A 25,943-nucleotide genomic window follows, 5' to 3' on the forward strand; every position below is an offset into this window, starting at 1 on the left:
TTGTTTTGGTGGTGACAGAGATATACCTGCTGAGAGATATACCTGCTGGAGCACGTGCTACAGGTGGGTGCTGCTATGGTGACCAGCGAGCTGAGATAAGGGGGGAATGCTTGTTACCATGCTTGTTTCAATTTCAAAGTTTCTGATAACATCCCAACACATCATACTTCAGTGTTAGTGAATTGAAAACCGACCACTAGAGTCTGATGCCCAGTCCCAATAGCAAAAAAGATTAAAAAACGGTTCACATAAAAAAAAAGATCAAGCTAGTAGATCAAGCTAACGTTTGAGTCAGTGTTGTAGTACTCGAGACGGTCTCAAGACCTCATTTTGAGTGTCTCGGTCTTGTCTCATTGTCGGATACATTTGTACTCTGTCTTGACTCGGTCTTGGACAGTGAGGACTCTTAATTTCTTCCTGAAACCAGCCGAGACCAGCGGAGTGAAAAACTAATTATCGGCTTCCATTCAGTAAGCGTACAAAACCGCATTGCCAGGCCAAATATATTCACTCCTTTTTTAGAACATTAATACCTGAACAGTCTATATAGTGCATTCGTAAAGTATTAAGAACTTTTTTCACATTTTGTTACGTTACAGCCTTATTCTTATTTTTTTCTCATCAATTTAGACACAATACCCCATAATGACAAAGCAAAAACAGGATTTTAGACATTTTAGCAAATGTATAAAAAAAAAGTATTCAGACCCTTTACTCAGTATTTTGTAAAGGCGCCTTTGGCAGTGATTATAGCCTTGAGTTTTATGGGTATGACGCTACAAGCTTGGCACACATGCATTTGGGGAATTTCTCTCATTCTTCTCTGCAGATCCTCTCAAGCTCTGTCAGGTTGGATGGGGAGCGTCGCTGCACAGCTATTTTCAGGTCTCTCCAGAGATGTTCGATCGGGATCAAGAGAAGCTTGTTTCTCATGGTCTGAGAGTCTTTTAAGTGCCTTTTGGCAAACTCCAACCAGGCTGTCATGTGCCTTTTACTCAGGAGTAGCTTCCATCTGGCTACTCTACCATAAAGATCTAATTGGTAGAGTGCTGCAGCGATGGTTGTCCTTCTGGAAGGTATTCCCATCTCCACAGAGGAACTCTGTCAGAGTGACCATCGGGTTCTTGGTCACCTCCCTGACCAAGGCCCTTCTCCCCTGATTGCTCAATTTGGTTGGGCGGCCAGCTGTAGGAAGAGTCTTGGTAGTTCCAAACTTCTTCCATTTAAGAATGATGGAGGCCGCTGTGTTCTTGGGGACATTCAATGCTGCAGATATTTTTTGGCACCCTTCTCCAGATTTGTGCCTCGACACAATCCTGTCTCAGAGCTCAATGTGCAATTACTTCGACCTCATGGCTTGGTTTTTGCTCTGACATGCACTGTCAACTGTGAGATCTTAAATGGACAGGTGGGTGCCTGTCACGCTCGTCATAATGATTGGACCAAGGTGCAGCGTGCGTAGAGTTCCACATATTTTAATTAATCGAAACTCACCGAACAAAACAATAACGCACAGATGAAACGTGGAGCTACTGGTGTGCACACAGCTAACTATCTGTAGACAAGATCCCACCAAGCACAATGAGGAAATGGCTACCTAAATATGATCCCCAATCAGAGACAGCTAAACAGCTGTCTCTGATTGGGAATCATACCAGGCCAACATAAACCATTAATCACCTAGATGACCCACCCTAGTCACTATCACAACCCCAACCAACATGGTGAATAAACAGCTCTCTGTGGTCAGGGCTTGACAGTACCTTTCCAAATCATGTACAATCAATTAAATGTACCGCAGATGGACTCCAATCAAGTCTTAGAAACATATCAAGGATGATCAAGGGAAACAGGTTGCACCTGAGCTCCATTTCTAGTCTCATAACAAAGGGTATTTCTGTTTTATATTTTTAATACATTTGCAAAACTTCCTAAAACCTGTTTTCACTTTGTCATTATGGGATATTGTACTTAGATTGAGGATTTTTTAGAAATGTAATCCATTTGAGAATAAGGTTGTAACGTAACAAAATGTGAAAAAGGGAAGGGGCCTGAATACTTTCCGAATGCACTGTATTATCAACATGTTTGCACAGTGGCAAACCTATTGGACCTAGGCCTTCAGTGTGTGACAGGGTAATGATGCTGAAAAGGCAGCAACAGCAATACCAGCGGACTCATGGAGGAGAGTACACCTATTAGTTAAACACAGAGGGCCAGTGGTGTAATGGAGGCTATATGCAAGTATACACCGTTTTACCCACTTTGTTTTCAGTATACTCACAATGTTTTCAGTTTGTTTTCAGTATACAGAATCACAAAACATGTGAAGTATATTCACATGTGCTGAACATGTGCAGGCAGCCAGAGTACACAGCTCTCAACTGGGTTTCGAAATGGAGCAGCTCACAGAAGAATGTCATCGGAAGCGGGTAGGGTAGGTAGGGAAGCCATTTCAACGTGTGAGATCTACCAGTAAATGCTAACTAAGGCATGCAAACCAGGTATTGAAAGATTTTGGTCCAAAATTTTGGCAATTTGTGTTTCACTCACCATTTGAAACAACCCTTTCCTGCAGTCAATGACCAAAAGTGTCCTCTTTGACCTTATTCATATTTTTCATAATTTCATAATTAATAAAGATTATTTAATAAAAAAATGACGAAAATCCGGTGTTTCTATGTTAAACGGTTGTGTTATATTTCAGTCGTCTGTGATGTATATAAAGTGCAATATTGGGATGCAAACAAACAAAAAAATATCTGACATGGTACAGGTGTCTTGTTTTAAGCCAATAACCATGTGTGTGATGTGTATACTTTTGTTTGAATGTAGATTTGTTTAAGACTACCAAGAATCACTCTGTATGACCCTGATTTAGCCCAATGCAGTGAAAGGTTAACTTCCGGTTGAAAGTTATTCTTGAAAAAGGAGAAGCTAACAAATTAGCAACACCATCCTACTTGATAACAGTTGCTACAGCCGCTGCAAACTAGCCTACAACAAAAGATAGCTAACTAGTCTGTGGGAAAACTACTGTTAGTTATTGCGCAGTGACCTGTTGGCATTTGAGAAGGCAGAAATCTGGGGGATTTTCTCGTAAAATCAGTCCCAAGTCTAAATGTGATTGGTTGATTACACTGTCACTACGAAATGTTGTCCTAATCCAGTTGAATGGCAATACCTTCTGTCGAGCTTCTGATGGCCTAGCCAATGGCTGACTTAGCTAGCTAGATTTCCACAGTGACTTCAGCGTTAACCCTTTCCAACAAAAACTTAAATCAGAACATAATTAAAAAAGCACACACAGAACGAGCAGTATGGCTGGTGGCATTGTCATGCTGGAGGGTCATGTAAGGATGAGCCTGCAGGAAGTGTACAATATGAGGGAGGAGGATGTCTTCCCTGTAACGCACAGCATTGAGATTGCCTGTAATGACAACAAGCTCCGTCCGTTGATGCTGTGACACCTCCCCAGACCATGACAGACCCTCCACCTTCAAATCGATCCCGCTCCAGTGTACAGGCCTCGGTGTAACGCTCATTCCTTCGACGATAAACGCTAATCAAACCATCACCCCTGGTGAGACAAAACCGTGACTCGTCAGTGAAGAGCACTTTTTGCTAGTCCTGTCGTAGTTGCCTATGGGCAACAGGCCTACAAGCCCTCAGTCCAGCCTCTCTCAGCCTATTGTGGACAGTCTGAGCACTGATGGAGGGATTGTGCATTCCTGGTGTAACTCTGGCAGTTGTTGTTGCCATCCTGTACTTGTCCCGCAGGTGTGATGTTTGGATGTACCGATCCTGTGCAGGTGTTGTTACACGTGGTCTGCCACTGCAAGGACGATCAGCTGTCTCCCTGTGTGCTGTCTTAGGCATCTTAGGCTGTCTTAGGCATCTCATAGTACGAACATTGCAATTTTTTTCCCTGGCCACATCTGCAGTTCTCATGCCACCTTGCATGAGCAGGGACCCTGGGCATCTTTCTTTTGGTGTTTTTCAGAGTCAGTAGAAAGGCCTCTTTAGTGTCCTAAGTTTTCATAACTGTGACCATAATTGCCTACCGTCTGTAAGCTGTTAGTGTCAAAAACAACCGTTCCACATGTGCATGTTCATTAATTGTGGGTCATTGAACCAGCATGGGAAACAGTGTTTAAACCCTTTAAAATGAAGATCTGTGAAGTTATTTGGATTTTTACGAATTATCTTTGAAAGACAGGGTCCTGAAAAAGGGATGTTTCTTTTTTTGCTGAGTTTACATGTAGGTAGAGTTATTAAAGTGACTATGCTTAAATAATAACAGAAACTAGCAGCGGCGTAAAAGAGGCGGTGGGGGGTGGACAATGCAAATAGTCTGGGTAACCATTTGATTAGATGTTCAGGAGTCTTATGGCTTGGGGCTAGAAGCTGATTAGAAGCCTCTTGGACCTAGATTTGGCGCTCCTATACCACCTTGCCGTACGGTAGCAGAGAGAACAGTCTATGACTAGGGTGGCTGGAGTCTTTGACAATTTTTAGGGCCTTCCTTTGACACTGCCTGGTATAGAGGTCCTGGATGGCAGGAAGCTTAGCCCCAGTGATGTACTGGGCTGTATGCATTACCCTCTGTAGTGCCTTGCGGTCGGAGGCCAAGCAGTTGCCATACCAGGCAGTGATGAAATCCTGTCATGATGCTCTCGATGGTGCAGCTGTAGAACCTTTTGAGGATCTGAGGACCCATGCCAAATCTTTTCAGTCTCCTGAGGGGGAATAGGTTTTGTCGTGCCCTCTTCACGACTGTCTTGTTGTCCCCGGTTGTAATTTTGACCTTGAGAAAACAACTACTAAGTTAGCTAGCCGTTTACAGCGGCAACGGAACAGCTGTTGTTTTCAAACGCATCGGAAGTTTTTTTGGGTTCCAGGGTTCACTTCTGCTCCTCCTCAAAAAGGTATATGTTTTCTTTGTTCATACATAAGCACATACAGACTCACCTCAATAACACTCAATATGTACACTACCTTTCAAAAGTTTGGGGTCACTTAGAAATGTCCTTGTTTTTGAAAGAAAAGCATATTTTTTGTCCATTAAAATAACATAAAATTGATCAGAAATACAGTGTAGACATTGTTAATGTTGTAAATGACTATTGTAGCTGGAAACGGCAGATTTGTTATGGAATATCTACATAGGCGTACAGAGGCCCATTATCAGCAACCATCACTCCTGTGTTCCAATGATACGTTGTGTTATCTAATCCAAGTTTATAATTTTAAAGGCTAATTGATGATTAGAAAACCTTTTTGAAATTATGTTAGCACAGCTGAAAACTTGTCCTGATTAAAGAATAAATAAAACTTGCCTTCTTTAGACTAGTTGAGTATCTGGAGCATCAGCATTTGTGGGTTCAATTACAGGCTCAAAATGGCCAGAAACAAAGACCTTTCTTCTGAAACTCGTCAGTCTCTTCTTGTTCTGAGAAATGAAGGCTATTCCATGCGAGAAATTGCCAAGAAACTGAATATCTTGTACAACGCTATGTACTACTCCCTTCACAGAACAGTGCAAACTGGCTCTAACCAGAATAGAAAGAGGAGTGGGAGGCCCCGGTGCACAACTGAGCAAGAGGACAAGTACATTAGAGTGTCTAGTTTGAGAAACAGGCATTTCACAAGTCCTCAACTGACAGCTTCATTAAATAGTACCCGCAAAACACCAGTCTCAGTGTCAACAGTGAAGAGGCGACTCCGGGATGCTGACGTTCTAGGCAGAGTTGCAAAGAAAATGCCATATCTCAGACTGGTCAATAAAAATAAAAGATTAAGATGGGCAAAATAAAATAGGCACTGGACAGAGGAAGATTGGAAAAAAGTGTTATGTGGACAGACGAATCTAAGATTGAGGTGTTCGGATCACAAAGAAGAACATTCCTGAGACACAGAAAAAATGTAAAGATGCTGGAGGAGTGCTTGACGCCACCTGTCAAGCATGGTGAAGGCAATGTGATGGTCTGGGTGTGCTTTGGTGGTGGTAAAATGGGAGATTTGTACAGGGTAAAATAAATCTTGAAGAAGGAAGGCTATGACTCTATTTTGCAACGCCATGCCGTACCTTGTGGACAGCGCTTAATTGGAGCCAATTTCCTCCTACAACCGGACAATGACCCAAAGCACAGCTCCAAACTATGCAATAACTATTTAGGGAAGAAGCAGTCAGCTGGTATTCTGTCTATAATGGAGTGGCCAGCACAGTCACCGGATCTCAACCCTATTGAGCTGTTGTGGGAGCAGCTTAACCGTATAGTAGGTAAGAAGTGCCCATCAAGCCAATCTCTGTAAATATTGTACTTTTGTACTTAAAAAAAAACTAAATTGTGGCATTTTTTTATTATTATTTTGGGGTTTGACTGCTGTGAGGGTTGATCACTTACATCTTGTTGTCTTGACTCTCAGAGTTGCAGAATTGTGATGAAAAGTCATATTTTTGTCTAACAGGCTGTTTGAATTCAAATAATACAGCCCCGGCTTTATTGTTTCATCTGCCGGGAAGAATTACAACAAGTACTGGATGCTGTGTCCAGCGATGGCAGAAGAGGCTCAGGGACCGTTCTTAACCACTGCCAAGATGGGGTGGCTTTTCGGGCACTTTTCAGCAGCCACGGCATCACCCAGGCAATGGAGGACCAGTACTTACAGAAGAGCTGGTCATATGGACGAAAAGCAGATGTGATGCACTGATAAAGCGCCTGTTTGTCAGACTGTCTTTGTTTCTGTCTGGCTATTCTATTGATGCCCCCTCCCTCCCCTGAAGTTACACTGCCTTTCCAATCCAAACTGCCTCATCTCCCAGCCTTTCATCCCATGCCAAATAGAGACATTCAATATCCATCTCTACCATCAAAATTGTACCGTGTTGTTTTTTTTGTTTGGCTTTCAGATTATTTTCTGTAATGAAAAGCACTATTCAAGTTAAATGATTATTAATACATTATCTGGGTCCTGTCTTATCCCCTGTTTTCTCCCCCTCTTATCTCGAAGGTGTAAAATCGACGAGGAGGTGACCCACAAGGCGTGGTTGAACCGCTCAAACATCCTGTTTGCGGGGACAGACAAGTGGTCGCTGGACAGACGGGTGTCTCTGGTCAACAGTAACACCAGTGACTTCTCCATCCAGATAGAGAGGGTGGAGGTGGCTGACGAGGGGCTGTACACCTGCAGCTTCCAGGCCAGCAACAAGCCCCGCATAGCCCACGTCTTCCTCATCGTCCAAGGTTTACTTTTACTTTACAAAAAAAAATATAAAGTGACCCAAGGCCTTTGTTAGTGTTGTGCGGTGGATGGAGCCTTGGTCTGAGTAAAGAAAGCAGCCAACCGAGTCCTTAGCAACTGTGCCTCGAGCCAATACATTAGCACTGATGCAAGTTTACCTCAGAACTGAGAGGGGTGGGTAGATTCTGGGGTAAGTTGGTAAGACCATATGGGCGTACAGGGGGCTGTCCAACTGCCTGACTGAATAATTGACAATGCAGGACCAGATCTGGGCCTATCGTCAAGGCAACGGTGGAGTGAGTGAGAGTTTGACTGATCCTGAATGACGTGATTTATTGGCGCCCGGCTGCTCGGCTGATGGATTGCAGACCTTTTCTCCCTGTATGTGTCAATTGTTATGTATATTGTACCTTGTGTACTAGCATATCGCAATAATACAAGACTGGTGGAATAAAAATGAAAAATGTTAGGGTATATATCAACTGGCCAACAGACATACACACACATACCATGCTGCTGCAGAGATGGAGAGAGAGAGAGCAAGCTGGGAAAGTTTCAGCAGTCTAGTGTGTGTGTGTGTGTGCGTGTGTGCGTGTGTGTGCGTGCGTGCGTGTGCGTCTGTATATAGGCAGGGTGCAGGCAGCATTACCCAGAAGGCTAAGCCAGCCCCTCTCCAACAGACTGTTCACATAGTGCAGGCGCCAAGGAGAGGCATTTATCCGCAGGGCAAACGGGCACACAGATGACCATGTTTCCCTAGTTTCCAAGTCGCCTCACATTTCAGTCTAAGCCGCGATATCACACAAAATAATTACACCCCAGAGTCACTGCATCAAACAGTGATGGCCATGGTGGGTTAGCGATGGCTCCAATCTTTGCTTTATCACGAGAGTATTTTCGCCTGGCCAGATAGTTAAAAATGGGATCCTGTAGTTAGATGCTTCGCAGAAAAACAGCCTCATGGCCAAGCTCATTAAAAGCAACGATAATGGGCCATTTAAATTCAAGGGCCATCTAGTTATCTTTCTAACTATATGCATAGTGCCTGAACTGGAATGGCAATTTAGAACAAAACAGCATTTGACGGTGGTCATGCTGTGAAAAGAAAAAAACAAAGCAACTACCAAAGACAGAAACTTCTAGACCTTGAGTGAAGGTTTCCATCCCTATATTCAATACCAAAGTGAAGAACATTCTATAGCTTTGTCTCGTTATAATAGTAGTCAGAGAATCAGTGTTTGTCATTGGTAGTATTGTTATTTTTGTAACATCTTACTTTTCTTCTTGACACTTCAGTTTTATATCTTGTTGTTGGTAGTGCAAACAGTGAGGGGAGGGCAGCTTAGGTCTAGTTTCTATTTTTTGTCAAGTCATGACTGTCAATAAACCCCAACTCTTTCGTCTTGCAGTGCCAGCCAGAATCGTCAACATCTCCCAAGATGTGTCAGTGAACGAGGGGGGCAACGTATACCTCTTCTGTCTGGCGGTGGGACGACCTGAACCCACTGTCACCTGGAAGGAGAACAAATGTAAGACGCCCATCTCTGTCTCCTGTCTTAGTACCCAGTCCTCACTTCTCCTCTCCCAGTTGTCTGTCCCTTTACCAGTCTCTGTTTCCTGTCGTAGTACCCAGTCCCTTTACCAGTCCCTGTCTCCTGTCGTAGTACCCAGTCCTCATGTCTCCTCTCCCAGTTGTCTGTCCCTTTACCAGTCTCTGTTTCCTGTCGTAGTACCCAGTCTTTTACCAGTCTCTGTCTCCTGTCGTAGTATCCAGTCCTCATGTCTCCTCTCCCAGTTCCCTGTCCCTTTACCAGTCTCTGTCTCCTGTCGTAGTACCCAGTCCTCATGTCTCCTCTCCCAGTTGTCTGTCCCTTTACCAGTCTCTGTTTCCTGTCGTAGTACCCAGTCCCTTTACCAGTCTCTGTCTCCTGTCGTAGTATCCAGTCCTCATGTCTCCTCTCCCAGTTCCCTGTCCCTTTACCAGTCCCTGTCTCCTGTCGTAGTACCCAGTCCTCATGTCTCCTCTCCCAGTTGTCTGTCCCTTTACCAGTCCCTGTCTCCTGTCGTAGTACCCAGTCCTCATGTCTCCTCTCCCAGTTGTCTGTCCCTTTACCAGTCTCTGTTTCCTGTCGTAGTACCCAGTCCCTTTACCAGTCCCTGTCTCCTGTCGTAGTACCCAGTCCCTTTACCAGTCCCTGTCTCCTGTCGTAGTACCCAGTCCTCATGTCTCCTCTCCCAGTTGTCTGTCCCTTTACCAGTCTCTGTTTCCTGTCGTAGTACCCAGTCCTCATGTCTCCTCTCCCAGTTGTCTGTCCCTTTACCAGTCTCTGTTTCCTGTCGTAGTACCCTGTCCCTTTACCAGTCCCTGTCTCCTGTCGTAGTACCCTGTCCTCATGTCTCCTCTCCCAGTTGTCTGTCCCTTTACCAGTCCCTGTCTCCTGTCGTAGTATCCTGTCCTCATGTCTCCTCTCCCAGTTGTCTGTCCCTTTACCAGTCTCTGTTTCCTGTCGTAGTACCCAGTCCTCATGTCTCCTCTCCCAGTTGTCTGTCCCTTTACCAGTCTCTGTCTCCTCTTAGTACCCAGTCCTCATGTCTCCTCTCCCAGTTGTCTGTCCCTTTACCAGTCCCTGTCTCCTGTCGTAGTACCCAGTCCCTTTACCAGTCCTTGTCTCCTGTCGTAGTACCCAGTCCTCATGTCTCCTCTCCCAGTTGTCTGTCCCTTTACCAGTCCCTGTCTCCTGTCGTAGTACCCAGTCCTCATGTCTCCTCTCCCAGTTGTCTGTTCCTTTACCAGTCTCTGTCTCCTGTCCTCTGTCCGCTGTCGTAGTCTATACTAACTAGTCCCTGTTCCCAGTCCCTTGTTTCTGTCCTTGTTTCCTGTCATAGTCCCCAACCTTCTGTCCCAGTCCCTTTATTTGTCCCATGTCCACTGTCTCCTGTCATCTGCCCTTGTTGCCATTTCCATCACACCCAGGCTGTGGCTGCTAGTTCCCTCTCATACACATCACACACATCACACATAATTATCCACAAAAAACGCGTGCCAGCCACAATCATCAGCATCTGTCACCATCCTCACTGCCTTTACCATGGCAACAATGCTAATAATGATGTTTGTCATTAGAACACTATTTATGTCTTCCATCATCATCCAAATAAATCACATTGGTTTTGAGGGTGGTCGTGATAAAACGTCTAACAAGCTCATTCATATCCATTTAGATTTGTTTGTGAAATTATTCCTATCCTATTACCATGTCTGCCACCGTCGATGGTAAGATTTTAAATGATTTATTTCATGCTGATGCATCTCATAGAATGTGTTGAGCCTGTTGAGGTTACCCTGCTAGGCGTTAGATAGGTTTAGCACGGTGTTACACTGTGTTATAGTGAACTACTGGGGGTGCAACAGCTTGGAAGATAACACACACACACACACACATACACACACACACCCTTAAAGTACATTACAGCCACTTGCTGTGCTTGTCTGCAGACCTACAGCATTTCTTCCTTGTCAGCAGTATACTCCTCCACCCTCGTTCCCTCACACACACCCCTTCAGTGTGGATTGTGAGATAGGGCAGCATTGTTATTCTGTGGGAGTCACTGCAGCGAAGCCATGGACTGCTGGGGGAGTGGTGGTGGGGAGGAGAGAGGGAGGGGAAAGAGAAGCCTAGAGAAACAGTGAGAAGCTGCGAGATATCTGTCCCTCTATTCAGACACTGCAGTGGGTGGGAGACAAAGTGGTAGTGGGGTGTCCCGCCTGGGTGGAGGGAGTCGGGACACACACTTTCAAGACAATCCACCATGCACCTGTCACTCTATTCAGACCCTGCATTGGGGGATAGATCACAGTGGGACCCCTACGTAGGTGTAGAGACACACAACTTGAAGACAATCCTCTGCACCTGGTACATAGGGACCGTGGTGCCATCATTCCCATGGTCACCAGGGCCCTAATTCATTAGTGCTGGCAACAGAAATAGTTTTGAAACGTTTTGCAACAGAAAACAACAGGTAGTCCCTTCCTGTGACAGTCTATTTTCTTCCAATGGATGCCTAATGAATACAACCCAGACGTGTACCAGTCTGTGACATGTACATACTGCTCCGAGTACTGCTCCTGCCCACTTTATATCTCACTGATACCATCTCCCATTCACACTCTTTCACAGACATCACCTGAACCCCCATTAAATCTGAGACATCAAGCTCTTATCATTGGACATCCCATCCATTAGACAAGACGCGCACGCACACACACACACACATACAAACAGCACTCCACATCGATGCTCTCTGGCCCACCCACTCCATCGCATCAGACTCCATTCACTATGGTCTCAGTTAAACAAACAATGTCTGACAGATGCTCGACTACCGCTGATAGAGCTAGAAAGAACCAGACCACCTCTGCTACAGATACACTCCACTGCAATAGAACTCAAAGGCTCTGACTGAGTCTGACTGCTCAGTGCTCCTTAAGTGTCAACGTGCTATAGGGAAATGGACTACAGTTTTACTGCAGGGCAGATCTAAACTTTGACCTCTTTCCTTTCAACCATCGGTCTGGCTCCCTCTTTTCCCCTCAGGAATAATCTAAGTGTTTGGTTGGTGGTGGAAGTCCAGGTCTGTGTCTGAAATGGCACCCCCACACATCTCGTCGACGCTGGCTGAGCACCCAACTCCGCCCCCGGGGAAGAAGGGAAAGCAAGAGAAGGGAAAGAAGCCAGGGATACAAATCGCTGAGACACAACCAGGGCTGCAGAAGACTAGCCTAATATCTTATAGACGGCTTCTAGAAAGGAGAGAGAGAGAGAGAGAGAGAGAGAGAGAGACAGAGAGAGAGAGAGAGAGAGAGAGAGAGAGAGAGAGCGAGAGAGAGAGAGAGAGAGAAAAATAAACAGAGAAAGAAAGAAACGGAGAGGCAAGAAAAGACAAAGAGAACGAGTGGTCAAAATCGAAATAAAGAGATAGGCATGTCCATTACTGACAGCAACCCTGAAGTAATGCCTTTGCTCTAGAGCAGATCGGCAGGTTTGTTTCACCTAGTCGGCTCGGGATTCAAACATGCAACCTTTCAGTTACTGTATGGCGGCAGGTAGCCTAGCGGTTAGATCATTGGCCCAGTAACTAAAAGAGTGCTTGTTCGAATCCCCAAGCCAACTAAGTGAAAAAATTGGTCAATCTGCCCTTGAGCAAGGCACTTAACCCTAATTGCTACAGGGTCGCTGTCAATAATGGCTGATCCCTGGCCATGACCCTACTCTCAGGGGGAGTGGGATAAGCAGAAAACACATTTCCATGTCATACTTGTACAGGTTACAAACTTGTACATGTGTGAAACAGGAGAAATATAAGCACCCCCTATTTTATATGGTGCACTACTTTTAATCAGAGCCCTAGGGGAGTCCTCTTGGGTGCTGGTCAAATTAATGCATTAAAGAGGGAATAGGGAACTGTTTAGGAGACCTTTTGCCTTTTGGTAGGTCGTCATTGTAAATAAGAATTTGTTCTTAACTGACTTGCCTAGTGAAATAAAGATCTTCCTCCAGTAGTGTCTGTGTAAGCGTCTGATGGAGCTGCAGTGTTGTACAGGCCATTGTGAGAGCCATGAGAATTCACTGGAGGACTGATTCCCTGATATGAGGAATGGTCAGAGACAAGTCAGAGGGAGGCAGGGAATGAAGGGGGGGGGGGGGGGGATGCTGTGTACTGACACATTACATCACACAGCTGCTGAGAATGAAAATAGCCACAAAAGTGCACATGAAATACCCCAATCTCTCCCTCCTTTCTAGAAGCCGTCTATAATATATTAGGCCAGTCTCTTTAAATATTTTTTCTGCCGCCCTGGTTGTGTCTCAGCGATTTGGATCTCTGGCTTCTGTCCCTTCCCTTGCCTTCCCTTCTTCCCTGGGGGCAGAGTTGGGTGCTCAGCCAGCGTCGTCGGGGATGTCACAGGGGAGCCAAATGTATTAGGCTAGTGTTATGAGTGAATAACATTGCTGTAAACCCCCAGCGCGTCTCGCCACCGCTGCCACTACTCGCTACAGGGTGGCGGGCGGCAGGCTGTACCGCCACTGCAGCAGCTGCAGATAATCATCTCCAGCTCAGTAGCAGCAGCTAATAATCCCCCAGTATAATCTTCAATTGGAACCTCCGCGCTAATCTCTTACAGGAATTATTGCTACCGTTTAGTGTGTCGTGCGTCAATTGTTACGCGGGTTTAGGCACATGTGTGTTTGTGGGGGGCAGCGGGGGGGGGGGTTGCTTGACAACACTGGGTGTGTGTGTGTGCGTGCGTGCGTGCGTGCGTGCGTGTGTGCGTGCGTGTGTGTGTGCGTGCGTGTGTGTGTGTGTGTGGAGGCCAGTGGTCCACTGACTGGCTGGCTTTTTAAAATGTGTTATTCTGATAACTGAGCAGCAATTTAAGTTGTGGATTTCCTTGTTAGCAGACAGATTATGTATTATGTTGTGTTCCATAGCCTGACTTCTTTAATGGGCAAAATTAGAGAAAAGCTTAATGGTGTTGGAGCTTGGAGGCTGCCAGAAACATCTAGCTCTGTGGAGCATCCATTCCCTTACATGGATAAAGCCAATATATTCTAGCCAGCCGGTCTCTTTGACTCAGGAAAGACTTTTGCTGTCACGTTGCCATAGGACAACGAGGGGTGCCGAAGTGAGCACACTGTTACCCCTGTCGAGTTTGGTGTGGCCAAACTCGTTTAAAAATAAACACCTATTTATTTCTGTAGAGGCTTTGTGAAGGAGTGATGTAACATTACTGTCAAGCCTCAGTCCCTAGCTTCAGTATCTGTTGCTCATGGACATACAGTAACATCCAACACAGATCTAGGATCAGCTTCCACCTCCTCCAATCCACACCTGGCAAAACCCCCAAATGGACCATAAATCAGCATCTAGGGCAACTTTATTCTACACCTGGGTCGTGTTCATTAGGAACCAAATGGAAGGAATATAATTTGATCTCTGAGAAATGAAGCTAATTGATTACACCCAAATTGGCCATTTTAATTTATAGTATTCATGTAATTTCCAATAAATATAGTACCTAACATTCAATTTGGACCATAATTATTTCTGACAATGAGTAAGACAGGAGGAATCCAATAGAATTATCAGCAGTCACCCACAGACCACAGACACCAACAAACAGTATACAGTATCATGTCTCGCTATCTCTGACAAGTAGTATGGAGCTGCTGCTTGTGGTATTGCTTCTTCAACCTTTGTGATTCTGTTTATGGTTTCATTCCCCATTGAAGTCACTTGTATTCTTTACCAAGTTTTTCCCACTTGATGCCACTATTCCTGCTGCTGCCACCACAACCTTTTCATCTCATCATGAGGAAAAGCTATTGGTTTTCTACCCAAAGTTGAAAATAAAATATTGTGATCCATTTGTGACCAACCGGTTCGATTCGGTCTTAAGTAGCAACATTTGAAATGGTGTTCTTTACATAGGAAATGGTATATCATACACTACAGTTGAGGAACAATGGGAAAGTAATGCTGCTTTGAAAGTTGATAAACTTGTAACCCCACTTCTGAGAAAATAGCCCTGGAATGTTTTTGTACACGTACTGGAGAGTTCTTCTTTGTCTACACCCATTCAGCATCATTCACACCCTCTTAAGCCTTAGCCCCGCCCATCTCTTTAAGGATTCACATACATGACATCAGCAGCCTGGTGGCCTAAAACAGCATGACTGGTGTATATTAACACCAATAAACCCAACAGTTTAAAAATGAATTTACGAACCAGGCAACTTATAGCAACTTTCTTAACAATATTTTGGTTTGTTTCTAGCTTGTTAGCTAGCGAGCTAACGTTAAGTTACAGGAAAATAAACTCACAACACAATCATCATTTACAAGTTAACGGCAAGCTAATTACAGAAAATAGCTTACGGTTGCGAGTGTGACAAAATAAAAGCAGGGCATTCTACCAGAGAATTTTAGTCTCGTTGGCCCAACGTTATATCCTAATTTGACTTTAATGCAAGTAATGTTGTTCTTCACGTTACCGTCACTGGAAAACCCACACTATATCAAATCAACGTTTATTTGTCAGATGCACAGAATACAGAATGTGTAAACGGTACAGTGATATGGTACCTTGCATAGTGGAGTATTTTGTTTAGACCTGCAGCTAGCTAACTAGCTAAACAATGAACCATAATCCCAACTCATAATGTTACTACGCTACATCAACCTGCAGGTAGCTAACCAACTAGATTCAACGTTATCTAGCTAGCTAGCTAACATTAGGCTATAACTAGCAATGCAAATGGCTCTGAGATACAAATAATATTACTACACAGATCACACACGTAATGTTAGCTAGTCGATGGACACAGAAACTCACTCCAGGGTTTTTCTTTATTTTTTACTATTATCTATATTGTAGAATAATAGTGAAGACATCAAAACTGAAATAACACACATGGAATCATGTAGTAAGCAAAAATGCGTTAAACAAATCAAAATCTATTATATATTTGAGATTCTTCAAAGTAGCCACAATCTGCCTTGATGACAGCTTTGCACATTCTCTCAACCAGCTTCATGAGGTAGTCACCTCGAATGCATTTCAATTAACAGGTGTGCCTTAATTTGTGGAATTTCTTTCCTTCTTAATGCGTTTGAGCCAGTTGTGTTGTGACAAGGTAGTGGTGGTACACAGAAGGTAGCCCTATTTGGTAAAAGACCAACTCCATATTATGGCAAGAACAGCTCAAATAAGCAAAGAGAAATGACAGTCCATCATTACTTTAAGACATGAAGGTCAGTCAACCCGATGAGTCCAATGAGTCTGATGAGTCCAAATTTGAGATTTTTGGTTCCAACCGCCATGTCTTTGTGAGACACAGAGTAGGTGAACGGATGATCTCTGCATTTGTGGTTCACACCGTGAAGCATGGAGGAGGAGGTGTGGGGTTGCTTTGTTGGTGACACAATCAGTGATTTATTTAGAATTCAAGGCACACTTAACCAGCATGGCTACAACAGCATTCGGCAGCGATACGCCATCCCATCTCGTTTGCGCTTAGTGGGACTACCATTTGTTTTTCACCAGGACAATGACCCAACACACCTCCAGGCTGTGTAAGGGCTATTTGACCAATAAGGAGAGTGATAGAGTGCTGCATCAGATGACCTGGCCTCCACAATCACCCAACCTCAACCCAATTGAGATGGTTTGGGATGAGTTGGACAGCAGAGTGACGGAAAAGCAGCCAACAAGTGCTCAGCATATGTGGAAACTCCTTCAAGACTGTTGGAAAAGCATTCCAAGTGAAGCTGGTTGAGAGAATGCCAAGAGTTTGCAAAGCTGTCATCAAGGCAAAGGGTGGCAACTTTGAAGAATTTGTTTAACACTTTGTTGGTTACTACATGATTTCATATGTGTTATTTCATAGTGTTGATGTATTCATTATTATTTTACGATGTAGAAAATAGTAAAAATAAAGAAAAACCCTTGAAGGAGTAGGTGTGTCCAAACTTTTGACTGGTACTGTATATATCTGAAAATGTAGCTAGCTAGACTCTCTTACCCATATACATGGATGGACGCTTCTCCCTCTCTGTCACGGATGCCATGGTTGCCCATCTCAGCCATTACTTACACTTCCTGGGGTCCAAACATATTAAAGTACTTACATTACATATACAACAAATGATAAAACAGTATATCATATAACATTATTACACCACTACATATCTACAATACAAAATGTTTAATACCACCATAACCAATATCACAATGTATGCATATGCATGTGTTCGTACCGTTGTGTGTGTCTCTTCACAGTCCATTGTTCCATGAGGTGTATTTTTACCTATTTTTAAAAAATCTGATTCTACTGCTTGCATTAGTTACCTGATGTGGAATAGAGTTCCATGTAGTCATGGCTCTATGTAGTACTGTGCGCCTCCCATAGTCTGTTCTAGACTTGGGTACTGTGAAGAGACCTCTGGTGGCATGTCTTGTGGGGTATGCATGGGTGTTCTATCGTCCGCTATTGTCCTCTGTAATTTTCCATTCAGATTTTCAGACCCCGATAACTTGTCATTGTTGATAGACAACAATAAAGATAAGTATTGTACTTCTGACTTTACGGAATTCAGAAGTACAATTCTTGTCTTTCATAATTTGGTCAGATATGCTTGTATGTGTACTGTTAGTGTTTGTTGCTAGCACGTCATACCTACGTTTGCATATCTTGCCAATGAAAAGTCTTTCAAGTAGTTGGCAAAATCAGTGGGTTTTGTGATGAATGAGCCATCTGATTCAATCAATGATGGAGCCGAGTTTGCCTTTTTTCTGTAGACTGTAGACAGGGGTTTCATACAACAGGCTTGTGTTCTCTTTTCGACTTCCTTCGCATATTTGCAATCAAACTTTAGAATCTCCTTAGCTATCATACTCTGCTTCCACCGGGCGTTCCACTGATTTCAAAACTCTGTCCTGCAGAAAGTGGAGCCCAATACTATTGCAGTTATTTGTGATATATTTTGTAAAAGCTGCGTTAGAATGTATGACCTACACATACTGAGCAGCCATTTGTTATAGACAGAAGCGTGCTACATGGCAGACCAATCTGAACTCATCTCTTGGCATGTCCAGCCCAACCATTATCTCAGCCAATCATGGCTAGCGGTAAGGTTCCTGACTTTTTACATGGCTAAATCAACTAGTCTCGTAATTTAATAATTTTATTCGTATTTACAGATGGCATACAAGTTTGTTATTACTGCACATGAAAGGTCAGATGTTTCAGAATGCACTTCTGCCCAAAAAAATGTATGTTTATATTCAAATAACTCTCCTGTGAAGTAGTGATATGCCTAGTTTCCTGAAACGAGTCACATTTAATAAACACAAGAGATCAGAAAAATGTATAAAAGGGTGTGGTGGCAGTATTAGCAACAGTGGCATCTAGTGGGCAAAATCTGGTATTTTCACACTAATTTATTTAATTGACCTTGAACAAATGCACATCTCAGCCTGTGATAACCTCTGGCTTCTATCCTTTGACCCTGTCCTTTGTCCAATCAGATGGTCTAATGAGTGAGGGGGAATTCCTGGACATAACAGAGATCAAGCGGCATCAGGCTGAGGAGTTTGAGTGCATCACCAACAATGGAGTGACGCAACCCGACATACGCAAAGTCAAGGTCACCGTCAACTGTGAGTGTCCCTACAAACCAAAAACACATGCATGCACTCACATACACAGACACACAGAAACAGTCACAGACACAGACACCCCACACATAGATAAGATAATACTATACTGAACAAAAATATAAAATCAACAAGTATTTTACTGAGTTACAGTTCAGATGAGGAAATCAGTCAATGGAAATAACTTCATTAGGCCCTAATCTATGGTTTTCACATGACTGGTTACAGATACCGTAAAAAAATGGGCCTCAGGATCTCGTCGCGGTATTTTTGTGCATTCAAACTGACAATCGATAAAATGCAATTTTATTCGTTGTCCGTAGATTATGCCTGCACATACCATAACCCCACTGCATCCATGGGGCACTCTGTTCGCGATGTTGACATCAGCAAACCACTCGCCTAATCGACGCCATACACATGGTCTGTAGTTGGGAGGCCAGTTGGACATACTACCAAAATCTCTATAACGACTTATGGTAGAGAAATGAACAATCGATGATTTGTCAACAACTCTGGTGGACATTCCTGCAATCAGAGTGCCAAACTGCACCCTCGCTCAAAACTTGAGATATCTGTGGCATTGTGTTGTATGCCAAAACTGCAAATTTTAGTGGCCTTTTATTGTCCCCAGCACAAGGTGCACATATGTAATGATCGTGCTGTTTAATCAGCTTCTTGATATGCCACACCTGTCAGGTGGATGGATTATTTTGGCAAAGGAGATATGCTCAATAACAGGGATGTAAACAAATTTGTGCACAACATTTGAGAGAAATAAGCTTTTTGTGCATATGGAACATTTCTGGGATCTTTAATTGGAGCTCAAGAAACATGGGACCATCACCTTACATGTTGCATTTATATTTTTATTCAATATATGTAAAATATGACTGAATATGTAAGATTCAGTTATGTATCAATATGTATAAATGCAATATCTCAAAAGTTTTAGAACACCTACTCATTTTGACTATGTTTTACATTGTAGAATAATGGTGAAGACATCAAAACTATGAAAGAACACATATGGAATCATGTAGTAACCAAAAAGTGTTAAACAAATCAAAATATATTTTATATTTGAGATTCTTCAAATAGCCACCCTTTGCCTTGATGACAGCTTTGACACACTCTTGGCATTCTCTTAACCAGCTTCACCTGGAATGCTTTTCCAACAATATTGAAGCTGTTCCCACATATGCTGAGCACTTGTTGGCTACTGTTTCTTCACTCTGTGGTCCGACATCCCAAACCATCTCAATTTGTTTGAGGTCGGGGGATAGTGGAAGCCAGGTCATCTGATGCAGCACTTCATCACTCTCCTTCTTGGTCAAATAGCCCTTACACAGCCTGGAGGTATGTTGTGTCATTGTCCTGTTGAAAAACAAATGATAGTCCCACTAAGCCCAAACCAGATGGGATGGCGTATCGCTGCAGAATGCTGTTGTTGCCATGCTGGTTAAGTGTGCCTTGAATTCTAAAAAAATCACAGACAGTGTCACCAGCAAAGCACCCCCACACCATAACACCTTCTACTCCATGTTTCACAGTGGGAAATACACATGCGGATATCATACGTTCACCCACACTGTCCCACAAAGACACAGCAGTTGGAACCAGAAAACTCAAATTTGGACAAATTTCCACCAGTCAAATGTCCATTGATCATGTTTCTTGGCCCAAGCAAGTCTCTTCTAATTATTGGTGTCCTTTAGTAGTGGCCTCTTTGCAGCAATTTGACCATGAAGGCCTGATTGCATTAGCATCGAATAGCCCCCCGATATGCAACTTTTCAGGGAAGTTAGGAACCAGTATACACAGGCAGTTAGGAAAGCAAGGGCTAGCTTTTTGAAACAGACATTTAGCATCCTGTAGCACAAACTCCAAAAGTTCATGGTGACTAAGAGCACCTCCTCCCAGCTGCCCACTGCACTGAGGCTGTCACCACCAATAAATTGAGAATTTCGATAAGCATTTTTCTACGGCTGGCCATGCTTTCCACCTGGCTACCCCTACCCCGGTCATCAGCCCTGCACCCCCCACAGCAACTTGCCCAAGCGTCCCCATTTCTCCTTCACCCAAATCCAGATAGCTGACATTCTGAGAGAGCTGCAAAATCTGGACCCCTACAAATCAGCCGGGCTAGACAATCTGGACCCTCTCTTTCTAAAATGATCCGCCGAAATTCTTGCAACCCTTATTACAAGCCTGTTCAACCTCTCTTTTGTATTCGTCTGAGATACGCAATAATTGGAAAGCTGCCGCGGTCATCCCCCTCTTCAAAGGGGAAGACACTCTAGACCCAAACTGCTACAGACCTATATCTATTCTAACCTGCCTTTGCAAGGTCTTTGGTAGCCAAGTTAACAAACAGATCACCGACCATTTTGAATCCCACCGTACCTTCCCCGCTATTCAATCTGGTTTCCGAGCTGGTCATGGCCACGTTCAAGGTCCTAAACGATATCAAAACCATTGGTAAGAGACAATACTGTGCAGCTGTATTCATCGACCTGGCCAAGGCTTTCGAATCTGTCAGTCACCACATTCTTATCAACAGACTCAACAGCCTTGGTTTCTCAAATGACTGCCTTGCCTGCTTCACAAACTACTTCTCAGACAGAGTTCAGTGTGTCAAATCAGAGGGCCTGTTGTCTGGACCTCTGGCAGTCTATGGGGGTGTCACAGTGTTCAATCCTCAGGCCGACTCTTTTCTCCGTATACATCAATGATGTCTCTCTTGCTGTTAGTGATTCTCTGATCCACCTCTATGCAGATGACACCCTTCTGTATACTTCTGGCCCTTCTTTGGACACTGTGTTAACAACCCTCCAGATGAGCTTCAATGCCATACAACTCTCCTTCGTGGCCTCCAACTGCTCATAAATGCAAGTAAAACTAAATGCATGCTCTTCAACCGATCGCTGCCCACACCCGCCCGCCTGTCTAGCATCACTACTCTGGGCGGTTCTGACTTAGAATATGTGGACAACTACACATACCTAGGTGTCTGGTTAGACTGTAAACTCTCATTCCAGACTCACATTAAGCATTTCCAATCCAAAATTAAATCTCAAATTGGCTTCCTATTTCACAACAAAGCATTCTTCACTCATGCTGCCAAACATACCCTTGTAAAACTGATTATCCTACCGATCTTTGACTTCGGTAATATAATTTACAAAATAGCCTCCAACACTCTACTCAGCAAATTGGATGCATTCTATCACAGTGCCATCCGTTTTGTCACCAAAGCCCCATATACTACCCACCACTGCGACCTGTATGCTCTTGTTGACTGGCCCTCGCTTAATATTCGTTGCCAAACCCACTGGCTCCAGGTCATCTATAAGTCTTTGCTAGGTAATGCCCCGCCTTATCTCAGCTCACTGGTCACCATAGCAGCACCCACCCGTAGCACGCGCTCCAGCAGGTATATTTCACTGGTCACCCCCAAAGCCAATTCCTCCTTTGGCTGCCTCTCCTTCCAGTTCTCTGCTGCCAATGACTGGAACGAACTGCAAAAATCACTGCAGCTGGAGACGCATATCTCCCTCACTAACTTTAAGCACCAGCTGTCAGAGCAGCTCACAGATCACTGCACCTGTACACAGCCCATCTGTAAATAGCCCATCCAACTACCTCATCCCCATACTGCTATTTATTTTATTTATTTTTCTTTGCACCCCAGTAGCTGTACTTGCACACTCATCTTCTGCACATCTATCACTCCAGTGTTTAATATCTATATTGTAATTATTTTGCCCCTATGCCTATTTATTGCCTTACCTCCCTTATCGTACCTCATTTGCACACACTGTATATTTACTTTTTCTATTGAATTATTGACTGTATGTTTGTTTATTCCATGTGTAACTCTGTGTTGTTGTTTGTGTCGCACTGCTTTGCTTTATCTTGGCCAGGCCACAGTTCTAAATGAGAACTTGTTCTCAACTAGCCTACCTGGTTAAATAAAGGTGAAATAAAAATGTAATTAAAAACACAGTCTCCTCTAAACGTTTGATGTTGAGATGTGTCTGTTACTTGAATTCTGTGAAACATTTATTTGGATTGCAATTTCTGAGGCTGGTAACTCTAATAAGCATATCCTCTGCAGCAAAGGTAACTCTGGGCCTTCCATTCTTGCGCCGGTCCTCATGAGAGCCAGTTTCCTCATAGCGCTTGATGGTTTTTGCTACTGCATTTGAAATTTTCAACGTTCTTGAAATGTTTTGTATTGGCTGATCTTCATGTCTTCAATGAAAGATAGACTGTCGTTTCTCTTTGCTTATTTGAGCTGTTCTTGCCATAATATGGACTTGGTCTTTTACCAAATAAGGATATCTTCTGTCACAACACAACTTGTCACAACACAACTGATTGGCTCAAACACATTAAGAAGTAAAGAAATTCCACAAATTCACTTTAATAAGGTACACCTGACTACCTCATGAAGCTGGTTGAGAGAATGCCAAGAGTGTGCAAAGCTGTCATCAAGGCAAATGGTGGCTACTTTGAAAAGTCTGAAATATCAAATATATATGGACACTTCTTTGGTTACTACATGATTCCATATGTGTTATTTCATAGTTTTGATGTCTTCACTGTTATTCTACAATGTAGAAAATATTAAAACAATAAGAAAAACCCTTGAATGAGTAGGTGTTCTAAAACCTTTGGTCGGTAGTGTATGTCTTAAGAAATTTATATGGCATGTATTTATCAACCTCAACCTTTCTCGACCTTGAAGGTAACTGAGCCTTTCTTTGTCTGAGCTTAACTTTTAATCACTATCGTTGTGTACATATGTTAAAGAGAATCTCTCATTTCTCCCTCCTTCTCCCTTGTTCAGACCCTCCCATGATCACAGACGTGAAGAACATGCCAGCCCAGCTGGGCAAAACGGCCATTTTGCGCTGTGAGGCCATGGCAGTACCCACGGCCTCCTTTGAGTGGTACAGAGATGACCGCAGGTAAGAAAAATACCTCCTCCTTCTCATTTTCCTTCACTTTTTCTCTAATAGGACGGTTTTGCTAGCACAGGCTGGAATATGTTCCAGGATTCATCCAATGGCATTGAGGAGTATACCACCTCAGTCACCGGCTTCATAAATAAGTGCATCGACGATGTCGACCCCACAGTGACCATACGTACATATCCCAACCAAAATGAATAGATTACAGGCAACATCCGCACTGAGCTAAAGGCTAGAGCTGCTGGACGCTTATAAGAAATCCCGCTATGCCCTCAGACGAACCATAAAACAGGCAAAGCTTCAATACAGGACAAAGATTTAATCCTACTACACCGGCTCTGATGCTTGTCGGATGTGGTGCGAGCCTACCAGACGGGCCTTCTATGCTCGCATCGAGGCAAGCAACAGTGAAGCATGCATGAGAGCACCAGCTGTTCAGGATGACTGTGTGATCACGCTCTCCGTAACCGATGTGAGCAAGAACTTTAAACTGGTCAACATGTAGGTTGCATCACCGCCTGGTATAAAAACTGCTGGGGCCAAGCTTCCTGCCATCCAGGACCTATATACTAGGCGGTGTCGGAGGAAGCCCCGAAAAATTAACAAAGACTCCAGTCACCCAAGTCATGGACATTTCTCTCTGCTACCGCACGATAAGCGGTAACGCAGCACCAAGTCTAGGTCCAAAAGGCTCCTTAACAGCTTCTACCCCCAAGCCATAAGTCTGCCAAACAACTAATCAAATAGCTACCCGTACTATTTGCTTTGACCCCTCCCCCCCACACACTGCTGCTACTCGCTGTTTATTATCTATGCATAGTCACTTTACACCTACCCTAATGTACAAATTGCCTAGTAAATATTTTCTTAACTCTATTTTCTTAAAACTGCATTGTTGTTTAAGGGCTTGTAAGTAAGCATTTCACGGTAAGGCCTGTTGTATTTGACGCGTGTGATAAATAACATTTGATTTGATTTGATTTAATAGGTTAGGTAGATTTTTGTTCCTTTATTGCTAACACATCCAATGGGGCACACCGGGAAGTATTGTAGGTTTAAGTGCTGTTAGATTTGTATTGGAATTGTCAGGTAAGGTAGTGACAGAGTGGAGGGGGAATGTGTTTTTCTGAGATCTCTGGGGAGAATATAGTAACCATTTCCCGCTAAGAGGTGTGATTCAATGTTCTCTCTCGATGGCAAAGGATTGGATTGTAATGAGTAATATGGTAAAAACTCAGCTCTGTATTGGTAACACTTATCCAATCCTTTCAAATATAATCAAAATACCATGGGAGAGAGAGAGAGAACGCACTCTAATAGGGCACATTAGAATATTGTAGATTTAATTGCTGTTAGATTTTGACTATTAGAATTGTCAGGTGAGGTAGTGACAGAGATGAGGGGGCTTGTAAGTAAGCCTTTCACGGTAAGGTCTATACTTGTTGTATTTGGCGCATGTGACAAATAACATTTGATTTGATAGTTTAGGTAGATTCTTTCCAGTATTGCTAACACATTCTTTCAGATATAAAATTATTTCTCTCTCTCCCTCTCTCCGTCTGTCGCTCTCCCACCCCCCCCCCCCACACTCTACCCCTCTTTCTCTATCTACCTCCCCCCTCTCTCTCTGCCTCGCCCTCTCTCTCTATCTCGCCCAACTCGCTCCCTCTCTCCCCTCTCTCTCTCTCTCTCTCTCTCTCTCTCTCTGTATCAGGCCGGTAGAGAACGACAATACTCTGAGGATCAAGAACGAGAAGACGCGCTCACTGCTGCTCTTCACCAACGTGACGGACAAACACTTTGGCAACTACACCTGTTTTGCCTCCAACAGGCTGGGAGCCTCCAACGCCAGCATGCTGCTCTTCCGTGAGTCTCTTAAAGTATTCACACAAAATACACACACATACTTAAGCATGCATACGTACACACAGCTAGCCACATGCAAACACACACTCATGCATGCATACCACAGGAGGTTGGTGGCACCTGAATTGGGGGGGACGGGCTTGTGGTAATAACTAGAGAAGACTGAGTGGAATGGGTTCAAATACATCAAACACATGGTTTGCATGTGTTTGATGCCATTCCATTTGCTCCATTCCGGACATTATTATGAGCTGTCCTCCCCTCAGCAGCCTCCTGTGATGCATACACACACAGACGTCCATACATGTGTCTAAGCTCATTCTACTTCACTCAATCACACAAGTAAACCAAACCAATGCAAACATACACCTAGTCACACACTGCATTGCCCCATCCCCATCTCTCTTCCTTTCCCTGCTCACGGTGTTGGATCTCCTCATCCCCCTCCCTCCTTCCCCAATCCCTCCTTCCGTCTTTCCATCTCTTTATTCGCCACCCCATTACGCCAAAGAGCTTTTCTCCTCCATTTCTCCCTCTGTCCTGTCCTGTTCTGCTACCCCAGGAAGTTGTCGTTTCTCTCCTTCTCGCTCCTCCCGTCTCGCATTAGCCCTCCCCAATGAGCGATTTCTAACACT

General features: G+C 43.8%; 1 protein-coding gene across 1 annotated transcript in view; it reads left to right on the top strand.

Annotated features, from left to right (window-relative positions):
• Positions 1–25,943, top strand: part of iglon5 (IgLON family member 5) — a 140,513-nt gene that overhangs the window by 107,447 nt on the left and 7,123 nt on the right. Inside the window, exons 3-7 of the mRNA XM_036947247.1 lie at positions 7,015–7,247; positions 8,655–8,774; positions 18,335–18,466; positions 23,319–23,439; positions 25,157–25,308. Coding sequence (XP_036803142.1) covers positions 7,015–7,247; positions 8,655–8,774; positions 18,335–18,466; positions 23,319–23,439; positions 25,157–25,308 — 758 coding nt within the window. The remainder of the gene's footprint in view (positions 1–7,014; positions 7,248–8,654; positions 8,775–18,334; positions 18,467–23,318; positions 23,440–25,156; positions 25,309–25,943) is intronic.

Source organism: Oncorhynchus mykiss, chromosome 2 (genome assembly GCF_013265735.2).
Source record: "Oncorhynchus mykiss isolate Arlee chromosome 2, USDA_OmykA_1.1, whole genome shotgun sequence".
Classification (NCBI taxonomy): domain Eukaryota; kingdom Metazoa; phylum Chordata; class Actinopteri; order Salmoniformes; family Salmonidae; genus Oncorhynchus; species Oncorhynchus mykiss.